Source organism: Lethenteron reissneri, chromosome 43, assembly GCF_015708825.2.
Source record: "Lethenteron reissneri isolate LAM-NWPU_2019-01 chromosome 43, ASM1570882v1, whole genome shotgun sequence".
Lineage (NCBI taxonomy): Eukaryota > Metazoa > Chordata > Hyperoartia > Petromyzontiformes > Petromyzontidae > Lethenteron > Lethenteron reissneri.
Window position 1 is genome coordinate 5993534 of NC_083821.1, and position 27259 is coordinate 6020792.

General features: G+C 46.8%; 2 protein-coding genes across 5 annotated transcripts in view; one reads left to right on the forward strand and one right to left on the reverse strand.

The window, feature by feature from the left end:
- LOC133353305 (protein FAM110B-like) overlaps nucleotides 1–9784 on the forward strand; it is a 98437-nt gene extending 88653 nt beyond the window's left edge. For all 4 annotated transcript variants that reach the window (XM_061569441.1, XM_061569439.1, XM_061569440.1 and 1 more), the window contains exon 2: nucleotides 60–9784. In XM_061569441.1, the coding sequence (XP_061425425.1) occupies nucleotides 985–2385 (1401 nt within the window). In that variant the 5' untranslated portion in view covers nucleotides 60–984 and the 3' untranslated portion in view covers nucleotides 2386–9784. The remainder of the gene's footprint in view (nucleotides 1–59) is intronic.
- Nucleotides 9785–18191: 8407 nt separating this feature from the next.
- The window catches only part of LOC133353236 (TATA box-binding protein-like 1), an 11365-nt gene continuing 2297 nt past the window's right edge, over nucleotides 18192–27259 (reverse strand). Inside the window, exons 2-4 of the mRNA XM_061569321.1 lie at nucleotides 25361–25464; nucleotides 22564–22658; nucleotides 18192–20315 (exon numbers count right to left, since the gene is read on the reverse strand). Of these exons, the coding sequence (XP_061425305.1) occupies nucleotides 20239–20315; nucleotides 22564–22658; nucleotides 25361–25464 (276 nt within the window). The 3' untranslated portion in view covers nucleotides 18192–20238. The remainder of the gene's footprint in view (nucleotides 20316–22563; nucleotides 22659–25360; nucleotides 25465–27259) is intronic.

Genomic DNA, 27259 nt, shown 5'->3' on the forward strand with positions numbered 1-27259 from the left:
TCTGCTTTTGACGTTTCCGTTTGCTGCCGGTCTGTTTCCCCTCCGTTTTGCTTTTTCAGTTTTCTTCTCGGATCTGCGGTCGAGGGACGCTCGGTTGATGCGGCCTTCCCGGTCGTGGAGAACCGTACGAGCTCACAAGCCCCCGACAACTATTTCTGCAGGAAGCAGAAAGGCTGCAAGACAACAGGGGTCTAGCGCATGACCGATAAATCAAGACACGGCGTGCAGCAGAAGTTATTATTCGAGGACGCGCCCCCCCCCCCCCCCCCCCCCACGAGCCGTTATTATGCTTGGTCGTTCGGAAGACTCCGACTCCCAAAGGAGACGTTAACGTCACTGGAAGTGGTTTTGATATTGAAGCGAGCGGGACCCGCTGTGCGAGGGTTATTCCACATCGCGCCGCCATCGCCAACATCCATTACGGGAAAACGAGTGGAGGGATAAAGCAGGTCTTGCAAAAATAATAATACGCCACTACATTTTCCACGTTTCTAATTTATCATTCTCGGTTGAATGCTGGCAAATGTAAACTCGCGTTTTGCATTAGCCTCCAGCAAGTATTTACTTACAACCAAAATAATTTTCTTTTTTGTAACAAACGTCGCTGCCGAGCTTTGATAAAGCGAATACTTAGCAACGGAGGCGGCGACACAGATTTCGAGCTCCGTAACCGCTAAAAAAAATTCAGAAGAGAGAAAAAAATAATCCGGAAAAATTGGCCTAGTGCATCTGGCGTTTGGTGAGCGAGGCAGGAACGAACAGGACTGCCAATTATTTTTTTTTGCTAAAATAGCGCCAAAACTTTGGACAGAAGAGCCCAAAAGTGCCCCCATTTTCCATATTTGAGCCCCAAAAAAGCCACGCGATTTTTTAAAAGCAGTTTTTTTTTCTCAAACACATTTCAGAATAGCTTAACGAAAAATACAACACCGTCCAATTGCGCACAAAATCGCCCAATCTGGCAGTCCTGGGAAGAACGACATCATGCCGGCCGGCGTGGGCTTAGAGCAGAGGCTCGCTAGGCCAACCAGGCCCGCCAGACCCTGCCCGGCCTCCCCAGGGGCCCCCCTGCACTGCATGCGCATTCTGAGCAAAGGACCCGAGTACCTACGGCTGCACTTCGAGGGGTCACAGCGCGGCAGGGTAAGCGTGCGCGAGCGTCTGGAGGCCGATCGTGCCAAGTACGTGAAGCCGCGCTGCGACGGGGAGCCGAGCCCGCCCCAGGGCGGTGGCGGCGGCGGCGCCTGTGACGGACACCGAGAGGATGACGACGACGACGATGAAGACGAGGTGGACGCGGCGAACGGCACCGCAAACGGAGGGGGCCAGAACCTGAACCTCGAGGTGCTCAACAACGCCATCAACGACCTGCAGAGATCGCCGTGCGCCGACAGAGGCGAGGGCGGCCACTGTGAAGGGGGCGGCCGGGTCGGGCCGGAGCCCTCTGCCCCACCGTGCTGGCCAGAGGCTTCGGAAAAACCCCAAGGGGTCGACTCCAACGGGAACGATGGCTCCGTCTTCAAGGCCGGCCACGTCAAGTTCCTGCGAAGGTTCTTCCAAGGCATGGGCAGCGCCAAGGAGCAATCCCTGGGACTTCTCCTGCCGTCCGGCGGCCAGCCGATGAAAAGCTCGCCCGAGCACAGGCCCCGAGGCAAAGCGGAGAACGAGGAACCTAAAGTGGCCTTGCCAGAATTCCAGCAGCAGCAGCAGCATCTTTGTTCCCAAAATCCAAGCAGCCATCACCGACACCACCATCACCACCAGCGGGGTCTCGCAGGGGAGCCCGGCGTGCTGGCGAGCACCAACGGCACCGACGTTCCCCGCGAGCCGAAGGCGCGCTCGTCCGAGACGACGGACGTGGTCGGATCGCGGCGGAGGCCCACGCGGCCCATGTCGCTGCCCGAGTCGGCGTTCGTGTGCCGCTCGGGACCGACGCTCGCCTGCAGCTCGTCCCCTCCTCCCGCGCTCCTCTCCGCGTCGTGTACAGCGCCGGTGGTCGCCGGGCGCGGAGCCGACACGGCCGCCGCCTTCTTCGACGGCTGCGGGGTGGAACCCCCCCCGACCGCGTGCCTGGAGCGCGCTCGCTCCGCGCACTTTGAAGCGACGGCGGCGGACCTGATGGCGACGGAGAGCGAGGAGGGGCGCGGGGAGCGCCACGAGGAGGGGCGCGCTTGCAGCAGCGCGCAGTGGGACGATCCCGACTTCGACGGGCTGTCGGCGCGGCGCAGCAGCGCGGGACCCGGGGAGGGTCCCGACGCCGATCCAGACCTCGCCGATCACTCGCCCTCCATGGTGTCGGTCATCGAACGCAACGCGCGAATCATCAAGTGGCTCTACAGCTGCCGGCAAGCGTTGGCGGGCCAAGAGAGGCAGCCCCGGAATTGATCGCGGGAATGTACAAGACTGCATTTTTGAGTCGTGTCTCAATCTCGACCGTCTGTTTAGATTTCAGACCGTGGAACGGTTGGTGAGAATTGACAGCCCGTTAATCAATCCGCTGCTGGATGAACTACACCCGACTTTGTTCTTGTGGTCATGGGAGTTGTGCAACTTTCTTGACCAAGGTCAGTGCGAGATTTTTGAAGGGCGCGGGACCGGTTTAGAGATGACATCACTGATGTTAGCAGCGTTGGGGAATCGAACTCAGGTGGACGGACTTGTAGCGCAGGGCGCTTGCCGCTGTACCATTGCTTCACCCCAGGCATATGTCATAGACAATTTATTAACTTAATTAACACAGGCTGTACTTGAAGGACTTTTTAAAAATGTTTTTTTACTTTTTATTCGTATTCTGTTTTGTTTTTTTATTAATACCTTGCCTCGTTCTCTCTGGTTTAGAGTAACTTGGCCTAAAAGCCCTGCCCCCTCGTCACCACCGTACAGTGACAGCGGTTCGGTGGTTGCTGGTGGATGGGCGTTTACCATCAAGTTAACTTGAATCAGATTAAAGCTTAAAAGCAAGCATTTTTTGTTGCTTAATCCGTACTGCCAAACCTTCTGTAAATTCCAAGCATTTATTCCGTGTCGGTAATCGTGCAACTAACTGCAGCAGCCAAGTGAACGAAATCGTAAAATCCTGCGTTAAGAGAAACGAGTTGACTCGACCCAGCGTCGACGATTGCCCCATCGAGCGCGATAAGCCACGCAGATGTGACGAGAGAATGGGCCGTGGTCATTCCGCAGGAGTTTTGATCGAAAGGAGGGAGGGAGGAACCACGATTGTCCCTTTGAAGACCATGATTAAACCGTACCGGGGTTGACCTTGAATCATCCCAGTGAAGATAATCGCAGCAGATGAACAAGCAACGCAAAGCGAACCACGTGGAGCGAACGCAAATGTAACTCCCCTGTGCTCGCGGTTGTTTTTCACGACGCACAACACGCGCACTTAACAGCGGGGGATTTGTCTCACAAAGTAACAAACCGGATAATCGGGGTGGAGGAAATTGAAGTGGGCTTTTCATGTTTGTGGCTTCAGCGAAAGCTTGACTCTGCCTGCTCGGCAGGCAATCCTATCTCATCAGCGGTGGTCAATCATTATTCTCTGCTAAACCCCCTCGTTTCCAGCAACTCCATCCTTTCACTCTCCCTTTGCTTCCCCTCGCCCTCCGTAACAGAAACTCGCCGTACACCCACGCCCGCAGCTCCCCAGAGTTGAACGACCACTTCGCGAGCCTCTCCTTGACAGCACGGCGCAATTGGACCGCGACATTGAAAAAATAATATTTAGTTTTAAAGCGGTTTTTTTTCCCTCCCCTTTTTTTTTTTAAACGTAAGATTACACCCGTGCAAGGGTGCACATTCCGCTAACTTCTGCCAAGGACGGCTTGCAGCTCCGCGCAACCGAAAGACCGCCGTTGTCCCGGGAAATAATGCCGCTCTTCGGAAGACAACGCGCACGTCAGTCGGGCAACTCTACCCCTGACCCCCGAATCCAGAACGACAAAATATTTATGACCAGGCAAGAGCCCATTGTGGCTTAACGTCGACCTTTACAAGGGGGACCCGGCTTACAAAGTAGATAAAAGCAACAAACTCGATTGCTTCTAAAGCTGACTGTCGATGTAATCATCATCTTCCATCAGAAGCCCCTGGTCAACGCACCACTGGATGAAGGCCTGCCCGGACTGCCGCCAATCCCTTCAAGATCCCGCGATGTAATAGGAGCCCTGTCAGCCACCCGTCAACCGATTCGTGTGCCGATAGTTTAAAACATGAGCGCACCCGTGACCGTGACCTGCGATATCTAAACCGATTGGTTGCAGCGGTGTTATTTTTTTTACGGTGGCTTTTCCCTTGTGCTCCAGTGCAGAACCGAGCACGCCAGTTCAGTTCAGACGCACACGCCCGATCGGCTAATGAACGTAAATACCAACTGCACAGCATCACCGCGGGTGAGATTAAGGCGGCTGCCCTTATTATTATTATTAAGAGACGAGGTTCAACACTTTGACGGCGCGAGCGACACACCCGAACGAGCGACATGAAAGAAGTCCTTAAGCCGCGGGAACACGACACCCACTTTTCTGGATTGAAAAGTCACAAGGGGGGGACTCGATCCAGCCGCACGGCATTTGAGGCTCTGGAATTTTATTTCGTCTTGCCTGTCGGTGCTGGGTTCTCGGGCCAGTCTGTGACACGCACAAGCCTGATTACCTTACGCGAGATAGAGGTTTGACGTGTGTGTGTGTATGTGTCACTGTGTCAGTGTGTGTGTGTCAGTGTGTGTGGGGAGCGGTGGTGTAGCGGTTAGCGCGCTGCGCTACGAATCCGGCGACCCGGGTTCGATTCCCGCTCACGGCCAACACCAGTGGCGATTATCTGAACCGGTCATGGGCCTCGCCTAGGTCGACTCAGCCTCAAATAAGTACCTGGTGTGATGTATAAAAATCGCCACTGGGGAGACAAAGGCGGCCGGGCGTGGTGCTAGCCACCCACCTCTTCGTGTGCTGTGCTGGCCTTTCATAGGTGCTCGCTAACAGCACATGCCCCTACAGTCTGTTCAGGCTATACGGGGGATATTTTGTCTTTGTGTGTGTGAAGGTCGGTGGCATGGTGCACTACAGAACATTCCTAAAAGCAGAGTGCCAAGGTTTTTAATGTTTTAAATACAGTAACCGGAGCGACGATAAGGATAATGGCCAAACGGATTATATTTTTTTGCGAATGGGCCGAGCGAGTACGTTTAAACGCGTCGGTTCCATGGACTTTATTTTGAACCTGCTGAGAGCCCCATTGGCAGGCGAGCGTCACAACTGATGCGTGGGGGGAGGGGCGACAACATCTTAAGAGTTTACTTTGATGAAAGATAAAATAAAGGCATTTGTACAAATGGCCAGAATCGAACATTCCACGGGCGTTTGTGAATAAATAATCAAGCAATCGTTAACATCGTGATGGCCAACCCTGTTGTAGGATTTTTTCAGGTCAGTAACAAAACATTATTCTGCAGCTGTTTAAAAGTACATCGGGCGCTTTTTTTAATTGCAAGATTTCCAAAGGGATTCCTCATCTCTTGATACCGACGATGACAAAACAGACCCTCCCCCCCACCCCCCTGTCAAAAAAATAATAAATTTCTTACAAGCGAACGAAAGAAAGAGAGACAGTTTCTCTGAATTTTAAGGAAACGTCCCATCCATAACAATGGTTAATAAACTCAGAGCGAGCGTGCGAAAAGATGATGAGGTTTCTCAGGAGGGGAGGTGAGTGTTCATCGTTTTGGGACTGCGAGAGTATTGTTAGAACGTGCACACATATAAATAACTCGTGGTGTCAAATTGTTTCGAATGTGTCATCGGGCTTTTCAACACGCACAATCGAGAATTAAAATGTGATATCGCAGTTAAACGCAGATGTAGCCCAAGGTGCGTGTCGCACACATCCGCATACAGGCTGTCTTTTTTTTGTCCCCATCGACAAACAAAAATACCAATAATGTGCTTGTTTTGGACTTGCACCACTTGCAGTATAGCCATTGCTCATTTATGTCATGCAGGGTTAGAAAACTATGCGCTGAGCTGGCTACGCCAAATATTTCCTCTCTTTGCCATGCGTACTTGCAGAAAGGAAATATAATAGTTTACGGATTGCGGATGGCTCAAATATAAATGTACGATCTGCAAAAATTGAAGACCAAATGCGTTTCCGAATAAAAACAACAAAAAAAGATGACCCAACAACATTTACACGAGAACTTTGGGCTTGCACGATGGATGAGTTGAGCCACTCTTTGATGAACATGACTCCTATAGTACGAGATGAACAAACCCTACCACTAACCACAAACAGATACGCTAGGCTGACAGAGAACAAATAGGCATTTTACGAAGGGTTGAAAAATGCTCTCAGAGCACTGGTTTCCAATCCCCGTGGGTAGGACCGTTGGGGGGTCGTCGGTGAAAACCGTCGCAGATGTTTTTGGACAACCTAAGACGAGCGCGTGTACCATGCGGGAGAGTAAACCGGAGCGCATGTGGAGGTCGCGTGGTTTGTGCAGCGCTCCTAACCCCGTACAGATGGAAAGAGATGGAGATTAGTCCACTCGCTTCTAACCGCCTTCTCCTGGCAAGCCAAGGGTATGGCGACCACGACGTCTCACGGCATTTGTGTGATCCACCAACACTTTCCTCCACAGCGCTGGATTACAGCCGCCAACGCCTGGCGGATACGATCCTCTTCACAAAACTCATCGAAATGAGTTTGACTGTCCCCGCAGCCATATTAAAAAAAAAAACGAGAATGAAAAAAAATACTCCGCGGAACTTGAAAACGTGCTTACGAGTGAGACGCGCCGTAATGTTTGTGCCGTGGAGGGCCCCGTGTGCATTGATTCCATGGCACGGTTGTCCGTTGTCTGTGTTGCTCGATGTTATAGTTTTGTGAAACGTGACCCATCGACCTCTCCGCCACCCCCACCCAACACCCTCCACCAGTCGTTCTCAGTGTTGCAGTTCCTTACCCTGACGGTTCATCGTAATGTCACACGGGCACCCCAAGTGTTTCACTCGTTGTGTGTGTGTGTGTCTGGAGGAGTGTGGCCGGTTGACGCTTGTGGTCGTTACTCGCGGTCGAGTTGCGCTACGAAGTAACCGAGCACCTAACGGAAGGGGAGCGGGGGAACTGGGCACGCGTCTTGACGAACAACGGAATAACGAGACTTTTTTTTAATAACACCCGCCGCTCCGCCATCGCGTCTGTAACTTTGTGCGTTAACTTATGTGGACACTCGTTAGCGACGACCGCGTTCGTTTTCACTCCGTCTTTTTGGTTTGATGTTGTACAAATTAACGTATTTTTATAGTTGGAATCGCCATGGCGGCGTTTATTAAACGCGTCTGATGACTTTTTTTTTCTTCTTCAGATTTAACGGCGAACTTTTGACGCATACTTAGATTTTTTTAACGTACAATTTACGTGTGCTGTAGATGCGTGTAACGCCTCCGCGGTGGTTTTACATTTTGATGAAAAGGGACCAGTCGCCCAATTTTTTATATCGTCCTGCTGTTTCGATAGTCGTTACTTCTACAGCCTACACGCATCTCCGACTTAAAAACAAAAAAACTTGCACTATATTGTAAAATAAAAATCTGAAAATGCCATTCCCACACCACAGGCAAAATATATGAGCGTGAGCGCACACCAGCACGCGTAGCCTACGTATCTTTTGAAACGCATCACTGCTAAGGCCGGTGTCGTGGTGGTCTTATCAACCACAGAAACCCGAAGCTTCATTGGGCCCCTTGAGGGCGATTTGGGGTCACATTATATACTAAGGTGGTCAGGAGAGGGCAGTTTCATCTAACTGGTTTCTTAACGGCGGGGTGGGGGGGGGACGACCCAAAACATCCAAACAAATGTGTGTGCATTAGGAAATCCATTACACTCAAAACATTCCGATTTAATGCCTTCGCATGTCACCATGTGGCCAATCAGTCAAATATCTCATCATTTACACCATCGGTACCTCATTTGCCAGTCAAAAATATGATAATTGTTTTTTTTACCCTTTTATCTGGCAACAAAACCAAAAAAAAGGTGTCAGTTTTGTTGCCAGATAAAAGGGTAAAAAACCAATTATCATATCTCATCATTATTTACCTGCCAGCAAAGCGAGCAGATTGGCGACCTATTCCTATCGAGTCTGAGTATTATCTGCACACTCGCATAGGATGTCTCTGGGTCCTCTAATTTCACCCGACATGCAAGAAATACGTAAATAACGGGGAATGGCCCAAATATCCCAAGGTGGGATACTTGAGCAATTGACCTGAAAATGTATCATCGGTACCACCTACGGTGGCAAATGCTAACAATGATTTTCTTGAAGTATTTCAACGATCGATCACACATTTACATGATAGCACGTTGATCGTGGTAGCTTTTTTAATATATAAGAACCATGTCATTAATGGAGTACGGGAGAATATAATTTTGGAGGGGGGGGGGACCCGATTGTGATATTGAACCTCTATGGAATATTACAATAAATAGGGACTGTATGTGTATGTATAACACGGATCTTATATATATACGTCACGCGTTCTGCCTAGGGGGGGGGGGGCATTGCCCACTGGCAGCATTTGTCACCCCACGTGGTACCCTTGGCTTATGGGATAATAATACCTTTCGACCCGGTGAGGGGTTTTTTTTCCCCATTGGATGTATGGGAATGTATTATCATAATCACCTCCCATATCATGAGAGCATCTCCATTGAAAATGTCCGAGTTGGAAGTATTTGTTTTAACAACAATGAAGGAATATCTATAGCTTTAGTGAAAGATTGTGTGTATGTGTGTACAAAATACGCGTGTGCCCATTCCCACAACAATATATAGTACGTGATTTTTAAGGATCTCGAGTTATCAAATCGAATGGCGAGCCGTCATTAAAAACGACAGCGCTCCCTCCGTTCGACGTATCGTGCCAATGCCAATTTATTTATTACCAGGAACCGCGAAGCTTACTTTGTTGTTGTTGTTATTAATATATCAGGAACAAATGTCTGCGATATAGAAGCGTAGATTACAGTCTGTTTTCGTTGCTGTTGCACTCACATTCGACAAGCTCGGGCTCCAACGCCGTTTGCTCGCTTGCTGCACGGCCGGATAAACAATTATCGATTATCGAACGGGGTGGGGGTGGGGGGCAATCTTCCAGCGATATGGCAGCAGCGCCTGCGCACGTGGAAATGCGAAGGGGGACGGGGGTAGGTGACTGATGACAGAGTGGCTAATATGCAGACCACGTGTTATTTGTGTTGTGTGTAAACAGCTGTGCATCGTGATGCTGGGGCTCACGCGGTAATTGTTGTTGTTGTTGTCTCTTGCTGCAATTCATTATGTCTGGGGTGATTATTCCGTCCTTAATGCCATGAAAGCAAGAGTCTGCTTCATAATTGATCAGTTTGGGGTGAGTCTGATGCTAATATTGTGTCGTGCGCGCCTCCTCCACCCGACACAGCCAAATAAAGTTGTCACGTGATGAACAAATTCGCCAATTCTATCATTGCTTCAGCACGCCGCGACGTTGGGAAGGGCGATCCGCGCAACATTTAACAATCTGGAGACTTAGCAGTTGGGAATAAACTGTGGCCAGACACGTAAGCACATCACATCACACACAGAGAGTGCGCAAGCAGCAACGGCAGCTTGTGGCCTGCTTGGTTGACGGTGACGAGGATAACGTCTCGTTGGAGAGTCGAGGTTCACGGTTGTGTCCGAATGTGCGATGTCCGTCTTAGCGCCCGTTTGTAAAAATCCACTGAACTTTTTTTTTCAGTCGCCGTCAAAATCTCATGGGAACGCGACCTCGCTCGTGTCATCCTTGACACGCACAAAAAAAACCCTTCGCAATTTATTGTAGTAGGGTTTTACCCTTAAAACTAGTACAAACTGACACCTTTATACAAGGCATCATGTTTTCAATAACCACAACACAAGCAGTCAAAATGCAAACAAAAAGAAACAACTCTGATAATGATATGCACTGTCCTTGAAGTTGATTGTTCCACACCCGAGACAGCTTTTCTTAGAGCCTAGTCTCCATTGGTGTTGGACCAGATGACGCCAAAAGGCATCAAAAGGCGTCTTCTGGTCCAACACCAATGGAGACTAGGCTCTAAAAAAAGCTGTCTCGGGTGTGGACCAATCAACTTCAAGGACAGTGCATATCATTATCAGTTGCATTTTGACTGCTTGTGTTGTGGTTATTGAAAACATGATGCCTTGTATAAAGGTGTCAGTTTTGTACCAGTTTAAAGGGTAAAAACCTACTACTATATTTTGCCACTGGTAAAGGAGGTCTCAGTGTAAATGAGTTTATTGTGGAAACAGAGCCCAGATTTGGTGGCTCGTGCAAGTAATAAGCGGATCGTGGTGCTAATTTTAACGTACCCGTGCAGCGTTATGAATGCACGCGCGCGCACACACACACGTGCCAAGTCTAAGTTCAAATAATGTAATGAGGACCATTTTTGAGTGAAAGTGTTTGCTTTGACCACGAGGTTTTGCATAACCCCCGCAGCGCATAACAATATCAACGCCATGTCTGTCCTTGGAATTAGTTACATGTTTGCAAATGTTTTATACTCTGACCTTTTATTGATTCTAATAAAAGGATGGGGGCGGTGGAGGCGGGGCAAAAAACAACAGGAAGAGTTTTTTTGTTTTCTTGTTGACGATTTTGGTTTGGCGTCTTCCCCCCACCCCACCCCCCAACTGTATTCCCTGCGCGCTGTCGGCGTCACTTATCATGGGACGGAGAATCCATTCGGAGATCTCTCGATGTTACTTTTATGCGTTGCCATAAAAGTAACATCGACTTAAATTTCGATTTAAAGCTTTCGTGACTGCAGGGATTCATCTTCTTGGTTCTTTCGGTAAAGTCACGTAGAAGGGAAGTAATTTCAGCCACACGTAATTAACAATAAAATAAAACATAATAAAATATTTTTTTATTATGTTTTATTTTTATTATTTTATTACTTCCCATCTACGTGACTTTACCGAAAGAACCAAGAAGATAACATCGGCTTGTAACGCACCGCCCAGCATCGGCTCGATCGCTCGCGAAGAGACAGAACCCAAAGGCGAGCGGGAAAGGCAGCAGCCAAGTGGTGAGCAGGCACAAAATTCAATCCTCAAAGCTCCGCGGTTCTCTGTACATTAAGGTGTTATTGGCCAATTATTGAGTGCTTTTACACTTGGGGAGGAAACCGGAGCACTTGGAGAAAACCCCACGTACAGGAGGTGACAACACTCTTCTGTCCCGTACAGAACGGACAGGTGGAGTCAACATTTGCTGTACGCAAGGGTGGCACAGTCGGGTTTTTTTACAATCGGGGTTAATTGTCTTTTTATATTAAACCCGATCTGAGAGATTGTGAGAAATCCGGTTTAATTGGTTCTATTTGCAGAACCGCACTTCGCCAACTTCTCAACGATGGGCTTCATCCATTCCAAGCTCAGGAACTCACTGGCGCCCACGATTGTGGAGGAGAAGCTCGTGTTCATCAAGACCAACCTGCCCGCCGCATTCTACGACTACCCCGTGCCCGACGGCCCCCCCGAGTACGATAGCAGCACCGACGAGGAAGCAGCCTAAGCCTTGGATCAGAGTTTCGTATTCATTAAACCAGGTTTTAATTCCCCCAAATCGGGTTTAATTGTATTAAATAAAAAACCCGATGCCTGCCGCTGGAAAAATCGGGTTTTTTCCACCCATAGCTGTACGGCCTTCTCCAGGCGAACCAGAGTATGGCATCTGCTCTACGCCCACAGGGGAAGAGAGTTTGGCAATTTGTGAGGTGATCTATCAATCCTCGCTGCCTCCACTGCTGGTTTAGGGGCTATGTGCAGGGTGGGGGGGAGATTTGTCCACATTCTGATATGACATTGTGTTTTTTTGTCACAACGGTCAAAGCAAAAATGTCATTTCTCAGAGTGGGGATTTGGCCAAATGTTATGTAAAAGCTCACATTTGGACGCTTTTGCAGTGTGTGCAGTCATTCGTGAGTGTGTTGATACCACAGCGTTAACTCGCCACGCTTCACAACTCGCTGTAACCACGGGTGGCTGGAATTTGGATTCGAACCCATAACCTCAGTGGTCGAAGGCTCGGCACACTCACCTATGGGCCACTTGGCCACCTGATTTCGTAGGTTTTTTTTGGTTAAACATTGATGCCGTAAAAACTATCTCTGAACACGTAAAGGAATGTTTTGGAGGATTTTTTTTTAGTTTTAGACTGAAATGTGGCCATTCAGCGTCTTACACGTCATATTTACCAAGCTGCAATCGGTGTTTGACATCTAAATTACTTAATGCGCCACGAATATGGCAGGACATGGCAGGAGTTGTAACGAGAGCGGCTTTAAATCCCCCGATAAGAATATATTTTCCTGGAAAGTAGTTATTAAATCTGTTCATGAGAGTCGTACAAAGTTACGGTATTTCATTTGGTCATCGTTTATATTTAGTTAATATTTTCTGTTGCAAGTCATATATTTTACTTGCAGGGGTGTATGAAAACAAACATAATTAACGGATACTTGCGGGAATTCTTGCGATGGCGCAATAGTTAGCGGCAAACTGTACTTGAAATATACTCTTAGGTTTTTTCGGTAAAGTCACGTCGGTAAAAATAAATAATAATAATAAAATAATAGAAATAATAATAGAAATAAAATAATAAATCACGACGTTTCGGAGGCAACACAAGTCTCTGTCATCAGGTGGGACCGTCACAGCTAGATTTACTGTATCAAGTGAGGCAAAATTCCAAGAGACCAGCCCTTAAATACAAGTTAAGGGGGGGGGGGGGGCTTATCTGAATGTGGTAGCCAATGAATGGAACGTGTTGGGGGGTGGGCGGGGCTAAAAGAGAACAATAGGTGCACACGTTGTTTTACCTGGTGTTGGTTGACAATCCAAATACAAAAAGGAGAGTACTGTTAAACGCTGGGGATGTCAACACTCGGTAAAGTAGAATAGTACCTGTTACATAAGACGGTCCAAAAATGTGTAGTTAAATCTTTTTTGCACGGTTAATAACATCTTTCCAATGATTACTCAGTTTGTACTCATCATCATGGTTGAAATCCAGAGGCGATCACCCATCGTGGCAGCTGAAGCCATGCGTAGTGTACTCATTCAGAGACACTGGTAGGAAGCGTTATCCCTCTTGTTTATTCCGGCTCTCACAGCCATAGAGGATAACTCCATACCGGGTCGGGACAGCCAACATGCTTCCAGACCCACAGCTTGAAGAGGCGAAGACCACGACGACCGCAGCACGACGAGTTTCACTCCCGATGGCAGCAGCCCCGACTGTGAGTCGGAGCTCGCCTTTTATTCTCCCCAGCGTGGCCAGGCTCCACCCTCGGCCACGCCCTCTTCTGGATCCCCCAGAAGGCTCCGGGCTTGGCCCACGAGTTCAACTGGTAGAACGGGCTGCTACCCAGAATTCCATTGTCTACCAATCTCCCAGCGCCACGTGCTACAGTGACTCATTCAATGTCACTACACATAAGTAAACGTTTTAACCCCCCCCTCCCATACCGCCTCTGTCCACCCAGAAGATTAATGGGTACACGATAGTTAGTCGATCGGTAGGTTGTGTGGTGGGGTAAAGTATGGGTACTCCCACCTCTGTCAAGACATGGAAGAGGAGGCCAAAACACCCTCAAGGGGCCATCTAGAGCTGCCTCTAGTGACGTCCCTTCTGACTGAACAAGATATTGGAGGGCTGCTCCTTTACCCAGAACCGGCCCTAGACCTTTGGGGGCCCTAAGCAAAATTTGGTTGGAGGCCCCTTTGATGTATGATTTTTTTCACCCACTAGCTAGCAGTGACTCTAGGGGACCCTCTGCTGGCCACGGGGCCCTTTGCAATTGCAAGGGTCGCTTAGTGGCTGGGCCGGCTCTGCCTTTACCAAATGCCACCTTTTAAACTCGGAGATAATAATCGTGTTAAAATAACAGATCCATTTAAAATAGTTAAATACTTTGTTTGAAATATTGTCATTGCCTGGGCTTCACGATATATTGAAGTCTTCATGGAGAGTCTAACATAGTCTTGATAGGTGAGGCTTGGTAGCGGGTGACGTCAATTAATATGAATCATAATTTCAACTTGTAATGCATCGCACATCATTCATTTACTCTCCAAGAGGAAGAGCGACTCGGAAGCACGAGGAAAAATCGCAGACGAATTGAAGGCAGCAGCCAAGCAGCGAGCCAGCGCCAACAATGCCCCCCTCCCCACCCCCATATGCTTACACAATGTGGGAGGAAAGCGGATTAAGCACGCAGGTAAAACTCACGCGCGCACACGGGGCACAACGCTACATCCCACACGGATGGAACAGACGGAGCTGGCAGGAGCTGCACTGTCGTCGTCTGGCAGAGCAGGGTAGGGCACCTCAAGGCTCCCCCCACAACGTTTGTGGGATCAACCGAGGCTCACCTCTACGAGTCGTGCATTAACAAGCGTGGATAGGGCACCATCGCCAAGCTGAGTAAATGGACTCATTGTTAGGGGGGGGGGGGTGCAATCGGTTATCGGCGTTTGAAACATATTTGAATGCATTCCGGGAGTTAATGTTTGAAACGGTCTTTGTGAAGTTTAACGAGCGTATGAATGTGAATTGGCCCCCCTTAAAGAATACGAGATGTGCACCATGATCTGAATTCCTGCATGCGACATTGAGGCCATGGATATGCTAACTGCTGGATTTTCTTTTTTTACGTTATGCCAAATGTGCGGATAGTTAAACGTCCAGGTGATTTCCTGCTCAAATGAGCATTGCAGCAGAGTGCTCTCCTGTTTACAGCCCCTGCATAGCCAGGAGGTAGGACATTCCAAATTCCTGGCTATGAAAATTCATAGCAATCACCACCCCCAACCCCACTCACCCCGAACTGCGAACACTTGGCAAAGCGCCCTCCTGATAAAGAACCAACAGACTCCACCGAGGCAGACTGGCAAACACACACACAAACTCCTGAACAGAACAGTAAGCAGTCTGCCCGTGCGTTTGTGTCTTGACTGCACCGTTGTCGGCAGACGGGAGAGAGTACACACCAGAGGTCGCAAACGGGTTTTGATTCCTTACCCGTACCCGTACCCGGCCGCACCAGGGTCACAAACGGGTACCCGTACCCGGCCGTACCCTACCCGTACCCAGCCGGGTACGGGTATCTGATTGCGACCTCTGGGATGAAGCCATGTTGCAGGCGCGGGTGGGTTGATTCTAGGAACTTGAATTGTGAGAAGAGACAAGACGTTGGGAAATGAGTGACAAACAGTTACTCACCAGTGACTCACGGTCTACCCGTACCCGGCCGCACCAGGGTCGCAAACGGCTACCCGTACCCGGCCGGGTACGGGTAGCCAGGTATCGGGTAGGGTACGGGTATCGGGTACCCGGTTGCGACCTCTGGCACACACGAACACGGTCTTGCACGAGCCACATTCACGGGCAAAGAGAGCCACCCCCCACCGGTTAAATGGCAGCAATGCCCCGTTAATGGGGGGCGCCTTGGTGGGCGAGATGTCAACTACCTCGCCTGCTAAATTTCGATTTAAAGCTTTCGTGACTGCAGGGATTCATCTTCTTGGTTCTTTCGGTAAAGTCACGTAGAATGGAAATAATAAAATAATAAAAATAAAACATAATAAAATGTTTTATTTTTCTTATTTTATTATAAATAATATAAAGAAAACATTATAAAATAATGTTTTATTTTTCTTATTTTATTATTTCCATTCTACGTGACTTTACCGAAAGAACCAAGAAGATACCTCGCCTGGTATACAGGACGGCGCGGGTTACGATCCCGACCCTGACGCCTGCTGAATATTTGGAGTTTGCAAGTTCTCTCTCCCTGCGGTCGCGTGGACTGACACTTGCAGCGACGCAGCGCCTACTGCTGCCCAGCAGCAGCAACTGCGGTGGACAGAAAGCGCGCACGCCGTCGAGCATAGACACGGCTGTGTGAGTGTGTGTGCCGGCAGGGCGGAGGAACTGGGGCAAGGGTCACGGTAGATCAGAAGTCCCCAATCCCCGGGCCGCGGGCCGGTATCGGTCCGTGGCCTGTTAGGAACCGCGCCGCACAGCGGCAGGAGGTGAGAGCGGTGAGTCTGCACGTGGCCCACCCCCATTGTTTTATTATTCACCACTTCTATTCGCGTTTCTTTCCCGCAGTGCGCACTTGTCCCAGTCACAGTGTTGGTAAGCCCACAAGCTGCTAACCCCTAGTAGCCAAAATGAGTAACAAACAAAGTCAATTGAGAGCTGTGAAAAAATTGTCTTCCACGAAACCGGTCCCTGGTGCCAACAAGGTTTGAGGACCGCTGAATTAGGGGAGACCTCACAGGGAGGCCCCTGGAACCCTCTGGTGGGTTCGAGAAGGGAGGCGCGGCCAGGGCGGAGCAAGGCCGCGCCGAGGAGAATAAAAGCAGCGGAGAGCTCCGGGCTGTCGGCTCTGGGATCATTGCGCGACGAGGCAGTGATTGGGGCTGTCCCGGTCGACGCCGTCGGTGCAACGCGGCCAGGGTCGTGTCTATGACGGGCTGTACGGCAGCGAGGTCGAGAGAGAGAAAGCCGGAGTTGGTGTGGACGGGATAAATAAAGATAGAGGCGGTGCCTCCTTTCAACGACCTCGTCTCCGACGGTTGCGCTTTCGCTACGTTGTCCCCACCTGAAGAAGGGCGCTTGTGTTGCGCCCGAAACGTCGTGATTTAATTTATTTTTCATTTATTTTATACCTATGTGACTTTACCGAAAAAAACCAAAGCGTGCGAGACAACTCAAATACTGGGGGGCCCCACCTGACCAATTGCCGCACCCCCCCCCCCCCCGAGCCGATGTCGTCACTGCGCCACTGCAGCAGTGTTCATAAGGAACGCATCGAGCTAAAACGTCGTCTGTAATCTCTGCAATGGGCTTCACGGTGGCAAGATGTTAACTACCTCGCCTGGTATGCAAGGAGGTCGTGGGTTCGCTCCTGACCCTGATGCCTGTTGTACACGTTTGGAGTGAAGCATCATCTCTCCCCGTGGTCGCGTGGATTTTTCTCGGGGTTTTCCCTCCACATTTAGAAACAACACGGCTACATAGCTCAATAAGCATTAACTAGTCAAATTAAAATACAGATAATCGATTATCCGCCGGATTTTCAAAAACGCCAATCACGTAATTATCTAAAACAGCTTATTTTTGCACATTCTTGTATGATATTTTGCTTTTAGGTGTTGGTTCTTGGTGTTTAAAATGTGTAAACTATTTAAAATTGGCATAAACATACCAAAAAATCCTACTTTTAAATGTTACCTATTTATTGTACCGTATTTACCACACGTGCAGTATTTTCATCGTTTACGTTGTATGTAGTGTATAATGTACTGTAAACAATAACACTTAACACTGAAATCAAGCAAAGCTACTTTTTTTATCACGCTACATGGTGCCGATCGACGGACTGGTTACAGCCTTTGGAACGGTTTTGCCGGTTTCACCGGATCGGCGAGGAACCATCGGATAAAGTTGGTAGCAGCCGAATAATCGACGCTCAACTGTGCTGTAGTTCATAGTTTAAAGTTCCCTCTCGTGCTGCGGAAGTCCGTTAGCGCCCTCGACCCGTAGCTTGGTGGCTCTACAATGCCGCGTCTCCTATACCTGGGCGTGTTCCATGTCAGTCCGAGCTTACCGAAGGAAAAGCCGAATCAGCCAAGATCTCTATCACGAGTTGTTAAGATAAAGCAGGCGCACACACACACACGCTTGCAGACGATTAAAACGAACACAGGGTAACGGTAGTAGTGGAATGACCGGTAGTAAAACTACTTTGAACAGCTACACAGCTCCGATGTATATTGCTAATTATTTGGTGGCCATGTATTGGCAACGGTGCACTGATACAATTCACAAAATTCAACACGTTCGTCAATAATTGATGTGTTCTGAAGGATCATTGCCCAGAGCGTCGTCTATCTTTTTATTTTAAGGCAATGTTATTGAAAAAAATGTTACGTCTCTATGTTTTGACAACTCCATTAACTGCAGGAGTTGAAGTAATGAATGTTTCAATCGGACTTCAGCGGCTTTCACAACTCCAATCCTGCGGAATAACGTCCATTCCACCCCTCTCCACATCGACCAACGTATACGAACGTAATGCACGTCATAAAATGAAAGCACAAATTTATTTCCTCAGAACCAGATGTCACCCCAAAGAACGATGCAAGTAAAAAAAACACAATAAGTTGCTACGAAAAAACTAACCACAACTTTATTACAATCCAAGTTAAACTATTATTGTGAACACAGCACAATCGTGTTGGCTGGGCAAAGGGCTGGAGCTGATCCACATGATCATGATCGTAGATCATTAAATAGTTTCAAATGGCCAAGCGTTTGGCATTCATATCAACCGAAACGGATTAGACTCACAATACAACGCATTGAATTGTGCACGTACTAATCCATGTTTGATTTGTATCTGCCAATACCACTGTAGATTCTATAGATTCGCATTGCTTTAGATTCAATGTGCAGCCCCAAGGGCCGAAACGAAAATATTGCTTCGCGAATTTAAATGACCACGGAATTGGTGACATTTCGACGGTGGCAGGAATCGGTGGCAGTTGGTCGTCTCCACAGTCAATGGCAGCGGCGGACGTGCACGGGTTGCCATCATGTTTGACGCTCGCACGCGTGTGAAGGCGGCATTGACCAGGCCCTCTTGCTGAGCTGCAATTCCCAAACCGTAGGAGTTGATGGGGCTGCAAATATGTGCTAATCGGTGGCTACAACGGCCGCTCTCATTGCTCACAGGCCGACGCTTAAAATGTAGCTCTTTTAAAGCCACTTTTTTGAGAAAGTGTATTTTCTGTAAGCCATGGAAAATGACGAAACGTGGTGGGGTGTGGGGTTACGAACTCATTTGGTGGGTTGGGTCCTCTCACCTGGGAAGACAGGCGTCAGTGCAACACAACACATGCCGCCTTCATGCGGGAGAGAATAAGAGAGGCTGAAAACTCAAAAGTTCACATTTTAGGCTCCCTGTTTTTACTATCCCTTACCTTTAAGCCAACCTCCGATATCGTTCAGCTGTGCACTGTTAATAAGCACGCAAGCAGATTTTCATGTCCCTTGCTGCTTGACTTTTTAAACCACATCCCTGCAGTGGACTGAATGCTTCACAACATTCGGGACAAGCGCCACCTCGATTTTCTCGTAGAAAAATTTCCCCACCACTGCCAGCCGTTTTTATCCAGATTCCAATGCTGAAAACGTTTCCAGAAAATTAAGCCCCATCAAGATTGAAATAAAGACTTCATCTCCGGACTGAGGACAAATTCCACGACCGGCCGGTATAAATCACATGATATTTCTCTTGTTCCGTATATTTTCTTTGAATAAACTATAACATCTTAGGAGCCCGCTTCTCTGCTGTATCCACAGCCACATTCTGGTTTATCTTGGCCACATCTACCGTATCTCAATGCTTTGATGCTGTGCTGTGGGAGGGGGGGGGGGAACCCACTTCCGGAACAATACGCAACCGAACATGTCACTCCGAATGCTCCGAAGCATTAGGTTATTTTTCGATTCGATAGGGGCCTTCAAAAAGAAGTGTCACGTTACACACCGAAGCGGTTTTGTGTGCGCGTCGCTGAAAATGCAACTTCAAAATTTCAGACTTCTCTTCGCCTTGTGTGAAAGCGCAAAACGACGACGAAATGCTTTTAAAAGACACGGTGGGGGCGAGGTGATTACAATGCAATGAGATACACGTGTTAAGAGGTTAAAACAAAAACAACACAGTACGGCGGCAAATGACAAAAGACTAAAACACCCACAAGCAATGGCTCATTCAGAAATCTAAAACATTTCCCCCACAACCCCTAAAATATGTTTTGTTATTTAACGACGCGAGCAATGCAAGTTATATACTGAATGTAAACCTGTCCTGCTCGTCAGTAAACAGATGTTCATGCTGCTCCGGGGTCACTGCGCAAGTGGTTGCTGGGTTGAACGCCGTTGAAATTTGTCTTCGTAGGGAGAGTTTGCATTCGCGAGCTGCTTTTGAATATTTCCGTAGCGTGTAATGTCTCGTCGTTATTTCTTCCCTCCGTGCGGTGTTCTAGCGTCTTTGCTTCTCCGTAGTTTTATTTTTGTCACTTTTGTTTCCTCTCCTTTTCATTGCAGGCGAGCGAAAGAGAGACCACAATCACGTGACCTTTCTGCAGGCGCACACCAGCGGGTAGATCTGCTCTATGGCCTGCGCAATCAGGGACACGTTCGGCGCTGTCGGCAAGAAACACAAAAGATCACCGTCACTGATCAAGCATCACGACCACTTCAACGTCACCGTTCACATTCACCCATGTGGTGCCCAATAACAACTTCGCAGTCTATAAACTTTTTACCAGGTAAGACCCACTCAGCTATATAGCTCTTTTTCAGAAGCAACCTGGCCACAAATGATAGCTCAACGAAGTGGCTTATCGCGTGGAAATGTATAGCAGCCAAATACTCTAAACGCACATTGCTTCTAAATCTGGGGGGAAAAACTGGACGACCCGGAGAAAAATCCACGTGACCATGGGTAGAACAAGCAAACTCCAAATATACAGAAGGCGTCAGGGGTCGGGATGAACCCACGATCTCCTGCATACCAGGCGAGGGAGTTAACATCTCGCCGGCGCGGCACTTTTTTCAGAAAGTCGCTTTCCGAAGAAGAACGGAAAGTTGCGCATACTTGGAATCGCGTAGAATCGCAGCGGCAGACAGAAAGAGGAACGCACGTGTTAAACACGCCACCTTGACTGTCAAGAAGAGTGGGCTCAGGCGAGACTCGCAACCAAGTCGCAGCCGATGGAGCAAGCGCCTCGAGAGGACGACCACCGTGTATCGACGCTGTTAAGTTGTTAACTTGCAGGGCCGTGAGATGGCGATGGCTTGGAAAAGCCTTGATCCAGGCAGTTGATTTATCGTGGGTGGTGATCATAATAATTGCAACTTGTGATGCGCACAGTATTCGTTCACTCTCAAAGTCACGAGGAACCACAGACAACTACAGACAAGCAGGAAGGCCAGCCACGTGATGAGCCAGAACCAACAATTGCCCAAGTTCTGTGGTCCTTGATATATTAAGGTGTTATCGGCCAATTAATTCGTGTTTATTTGCGGGAAGAATTCATAATAAAGGTTTCTGGGTTAGAACGCGTAACTATATAAACGTCGTAACCTGCCAAACCACGTAAGCAAAACGTGCCAATTCGTTATTACTTCAGCCCACCGGATGTGTGTTGGAGAGTAAATCCACAACATTTGCAATTTGTGGGAAGAAACCGAAGCTTTCGGAGAAAACCCACGCGTGCGAGGGGGGGGGGAGAAACGTTCTATCACATCCTGACTGAGCAGGTGGAGTTCACATTCTTGCTGCACTGCCTTCTCCTGACAAGCCAGGGTATAAAAACCTCCTCCCCTAGATGACGCTCTCCCTTGCTGGCAGTTCAAGTGTAGTTATCGCAACCGTGTTGAACATTATGAAAAGATAAAAGCACGTGAACAATAAACGCCGTCGCAATTGAGCGTGACAAATCAGAGATGGTTTTGCTCGAACGTGTCAAGGTTAATTCTGAGATTTCGTCTTCCAGAGGCCGGTTTTCTAACCTGGGGTTATACAATGCTTTCGTCAAGCATTTGACAATGGCAATTTGTTAATCACATAGGGTGGCAAATAATAACAACGTTGTAATGGTAGAGGAAGAATTAGAGAAAATCACAATCACACAAACGTAGAGGCAAATGGGTCGAATTAAAACAAACGGGTCCGTTTTCCCCAATTTATTCCAAGTATTATGCTATCAGCACTATGTCAAGAGATGAAGCATCCATTTCGATTTAAAGCTTTCGTGACTGCAGGGATTCATCTTCTTGGTTCTTTCGGTAAAGTCACGTAGAAGGAAAATAATAAAATAATAAAAATAAACATAATAAAATAATTCTCATGACGTTTCGGCCACAACGCAAGCAGCCGTCCTCAGGTGAAGACCTGGTCTGTCAGACGCTGTCTCCCCGACAGACCTGGACTTCACCTGAGGACGGATGCTTGCGTTGTGGCGAAACGTCGTGAGAATTATTTTATAATGTTTTATTTTATTATTTTATTATTTTCCTTCTACGTGACTTTACCGAAAGAACCAAGAAGATGAAGCAATCCAATCAGAAATCTCGGAGAAGTGCACTCCGTGTGTCAGATAATGGTCACGGATGAAATTTTTTACAGGATCTCTCCATAAAGAGCCTTAAAAGTAGCCTTGTAATCCAACTGGGACACACGTGTACACACATACACATGGCATCTCTATCTCTGACTCAAACCCATTATGTCACACGTTACCAATCAGCAGGCGCATGCAGTGTGTAACGGCCATCTATACATGAACGTAGGGGGGTTGGAAGGTATTGGAATGCGTGCCGCTGTGGAACGCGAGGAAAGGGTGCTTTTCAAGCGACGACAGAGACGCTTTGCAAGCACGGAGCGGTACTGTGAGTGTGATGCTGCCCGTTGAAAAGATCTGCAGCGTGGCCGACAAGGACTTTATCTTGTATGTTGCGGCTGGGTGCAGCTCCGGCTCATAGCTATGGGTCACACACGAGACAACAAAGGGACCTGTCACGTTGTTGTCGAGTGGTTCCGAGTCCGTAAAACTAACGGCGGTGGTCCATATCAACTGAGGTCAAGCTGCAGGTGAGATAATTCGGACGTGAATTGCCCACTGCTCCACCTAGGCGTAAAAATGTGTCTTCATGTCCAGGAATTTAATTATATAGAAAAATGTGTCCGGCATGGTTGCTCATGACGTCAACAAAATACCCACCGTAAACATTTGTTAATATATATTTGCATTTTACGTGAGTGTATGTAACTATAAAAAATGAAAGTGTGAAATTTCGATTTAAAGCTTTCGTGACTGCAGGGATTCATCTTCTTGGTTCTTTCGGTAAAGTCATGTAGAAGGGAAATAATAAAATAATAAAAATAAAACATAAAGTAATTTTCGTCTTGACAATTATTTTATTTTTATTATTTTATTATTTTCCTTCTACGTGACTTTACCGAAAGAACCAAGAAAAATGAAAGTGTGGTTGAAGAAGCCCCTCTTGACACTCAAGTCAGTGTGGCAAGCTAACGAGCAGAGCGGAGAAGGTCAACGCAGGCAGCTATTACAATAAAACCCCATGCAATGTTGAAGGTTTACCAAACACACACAGCCTGCTGTAACACAGCACATCGCACAAGATTCACCCTCGAGGTCAGGGGTAGGCAACCTTTCGAAGAAGAAGAGCCATTTTTTAAAATGTATTGACCAAAATAGTTCGAGAGCCTCATCAAACGCAGAGCTACTTGTACACAAACACAGCAGCAGGTGACAAACACATTCTGACTTAAATAAACAAAATTAAATAGGGTGATGGAATAAACTGCATCTATTTAGTTTCGATTTAAAGCTTTCGTGACTGCAGGGATTCATATTCTTGGTTCTTTCGGTAAAGTCACGTAGAAGGGAAGTAATAAAATAATAAAAATAAAACATAAAATAATTCTCACGACGTTTTGGCCACAACTTCCCTTCTACGTGACTTTACCGAAAGAACCAAGAAGATCTATTTAGTTTTTGCCCCCCTTCCTTATTCTTTACAATATAGTTTGACCGTGCATGTTGTTGTCACCAAGGCAATCCATAGTGTCCCATCCCGTTAAAGAGCCCACCACAGCACGCGCTCCAGAGAGGCACGGTGGCCGAACCCTGGGCTAGGTTTCATGTTCCTCTGAATGAGTGCAGTCCCGTCCACGTGATACCCCCACCGAGTGTCATGCTAATGCAATGGGTCAGCCATTGTTGTGCGAGCTTAAGACGCCCCGTAAATTAAACCTTGCGAGCAATACGGGTAGTATATATAACCACGACCTCTCTGCTGATTTGTTGAAGCTTGCTCTACGCTCTTCATTGCAGTCTCAAAGTAGTAGTTCCCTGTATTTTTTCAAAAACACCTCGTTTTGTAACATCCCACGATTTGATACATGTTACGCGAGTGGCAGGGCATTTAGCTTTCATAACGAGTGACCAAATTCGACGAGAGAGAGACCAGACAATCGTCTTTCTAACGGGCCAAATTCAATATTAATCGTAAGACATATATGGAAGAACCCAAAGAATATAGACATATACTTGACTCAATTGAGATTCACTGTATCAGATAGCTATATACACAAAAAAGTTTTGTTTCTTCATGACCAGTAATTAAAAACGGCAATGTTTAGTGTAATTCCAGCTTATAATACGATAATGCACGTACAGTAATACCCCGGTTTACCATCGGGGATGCGTTCCTGAAAGGTGTGGTGATGAATTCTAGATTTGAAGCTTTCGTGACTGCAAGGATTCATACTCTTAGGTTTTTTCGGTAAAGTCACGTAGGTAAAAAATAATAAAATTAAAATTAATAAAAGTAATAAAAAAAAAAATGACGACGTTTCGGAGGCAACACAAGTCTCCGTCATCAGGTGGGACCGTCACAGCTAAATTTATTATTTTATTTTTATTATTACTTTTATGAATTTTATTGTTTTTTACCTACGTGACTTTACCGAAAAAACCTAAGAGCGGTGATGAATGTCGAAACATCAATCAACGCGATTCACAGGGCAGCTGGAAGAGAATGCCGAGGTGACGGATACGAGAAAGGATGGACGATGCTGTCAGCGACGTGATCGTGGGTGGAGGCGACGCAAATCAGGTAGCGGTATTCATAAAGTGACGATGTGTTTGCGAAACCACGTAAGAGTGGGGGAGACGTAAATGTGGGTCTTACTGTGCTAATCACAATCCAACAGCAGCATACTATCTTCTTGGTTCTTTCGGTAAAGTCACGTAGAAGGGAAATAATACAATAAAATAAAAAACATACTAAATAATTCTCACGGCGTTTCGGCCACAACGCAAGCAGCCGTCCTCAGGTGAAGAATAGGTCTGTCGGAAAAACTGTCTGAATACATTCATTCAGACACTGTCTTTCCGACAGACCTGTGAATTCATTCAGACACTGTCTTTCCGACAGACCGTTTTTTCACCCTGAGGACAGCTGCTTGCGTTGTGGCCGAAACGTCGTGAAAATTATTGTATGTTTTTATTTTATTTATTTATTTTATTTTATTATTTCCCTTCTACGTGACTTTACCGAAAGAACCAAGAAGATGAATCCCTGCAGTCACGAAAGCTTTAAATCGAAATTTAACAGCATACCAGTTAGTCAATCACGTGACCATGCATAGGAAGCACCTGGCTATTGGTCGATGCGTTTTGGTGAAGTCCACAAGACGGATCTCAAAAGGCATGGAGCAGACGGCCAGCACATTCACCACCTTGAAGGCGCAGAATCGGACCTGTGTTGAAAACAAACAGAAGCATCAACAGCGCAGCCTAAGCAATATATAAATTACAAGTCGATAAAATAACAAGTCGTGGAGTTACATCTCACAGGAAGGTCCGATACAAAAAACAAACACCTCCTGTAGACATTTAAATTTCATTTTGTTTACGCACGTGACTACTCAAGAGACCAGGATAGTCTCGTTTGCAAGAGGTCACCAAAACGACAAAGTAAAACAAATAAAATCACGTACCGCACTGAAAACAAGTAAACCCGTAAAAACAAAGTTTTTCACTCTAAATCCTTTATATGCGTGGCGGCTAGAGTTCCTCGTTCTCTGGCTTGAGATGGCTGCAATCTATGGGTCAGATGATTGTCTGCCAGTATTAAGCAATTGGTAATTAAATATTTAATTTGTTTTCCCTAAACAGTGTAAAATTTTGGAAAAAAATTTCACGAAAATTAATTGTCACGCACAACGAGTCTGTGTGGAAAATGTCAGCTCGATTGGATCACGGGAAGTGGGTTAAAAACGACCGAAAGATTTGCACGGTCCTAAGCAAGCAAGCATGCACGCGAACTTAATATAAAGGATTTAAAAATAGAAATCAGTGCAATAGTCAACTGTGTCACGGTAGAAATCCCAAACATTGCACGAACATAAATAAATGTTGAATAATAAATCCCCTTCAGCACAAGCCAGCTAGAGCAGATCACTTCCAAACTGATCATAGTACAATTACAAATCAATCTACATAAACATATAACAGAAAAAGGGTGACCATTATACTAAAATGTGAACAGTAATGGATGCGTGTCAAAGATATTAACATATTCTTAGGTTTATTTGGTAAAGTCACGTAGGTAAAAAATTTTAATTAAAAAAGTAAAATAAAAATAAAATAAAATCACGACGTTTCGAAGGCAACACAAGCTTCTGTCTTCAGGTGGAACCGTTCCACCTGAAGACGGAGAAATAAAAATAAAATAAAAATCACGACGTTTCGGAGGCAACACAAGCTTCCGTCTTCAGGTGAAACGATTTTTATTTTATTTCTATTTTAATTTTATTAATTTAAATTTTTTACCTATGTGACTTTACCAAAAAAACCTAAGAATATGAATCCTTGCAGTCACGAAAGCTTCAAATCTAGAAAGATGTTAACTTGTAATACAAAGAAGTTAACCGACGCTGCATGCTATGCCCGAGGCTGTCCAATATGAGCTGAAAGCTTCATTGATGAGCAAAAACACTTAAAAGTTACGACCGAGTGTGCTGCCATGGCATTGAAGAGATATTACCGCCAGAAACGGTGTGAAACGGTGTGTTAACATGACATCACTACCGTGCTATGGAATGCCTGACTGGAGTTTGACACATTTTCCCCCCCCGCTAATTCCATCACCATTATTTGGAGTCGGAGTCAAGTCCTGATTCTTTTACGTGTCATTTGTACTCTCAATTCAGTGCATTACCACCAATCTAACATTTGTATAGGATCTTCAAATAATTAGCAAAGTTGTAATTAGTCACTTCTTAAACGTGTGATTGTATGCATTTATCTGCGTGCAAGAATTTACTTTAATCAATGAATTAGTGTTGTTGGCATGGGATGCCGACGAACCAGAGCTGTTTGTTGTTTGGCTTAAACGTTCCATTATCAATGCAATTATTCAGCACACAGTTATGACGAATTATCACAGCCTGAATGCCAGGGCTATTGATGAAAAGAAAACTACCTTTTAAATCATATTTTAAATCATATTTCCTTGAGTGTTTGAAAATTGATTTCGCTGGGCATACAGAC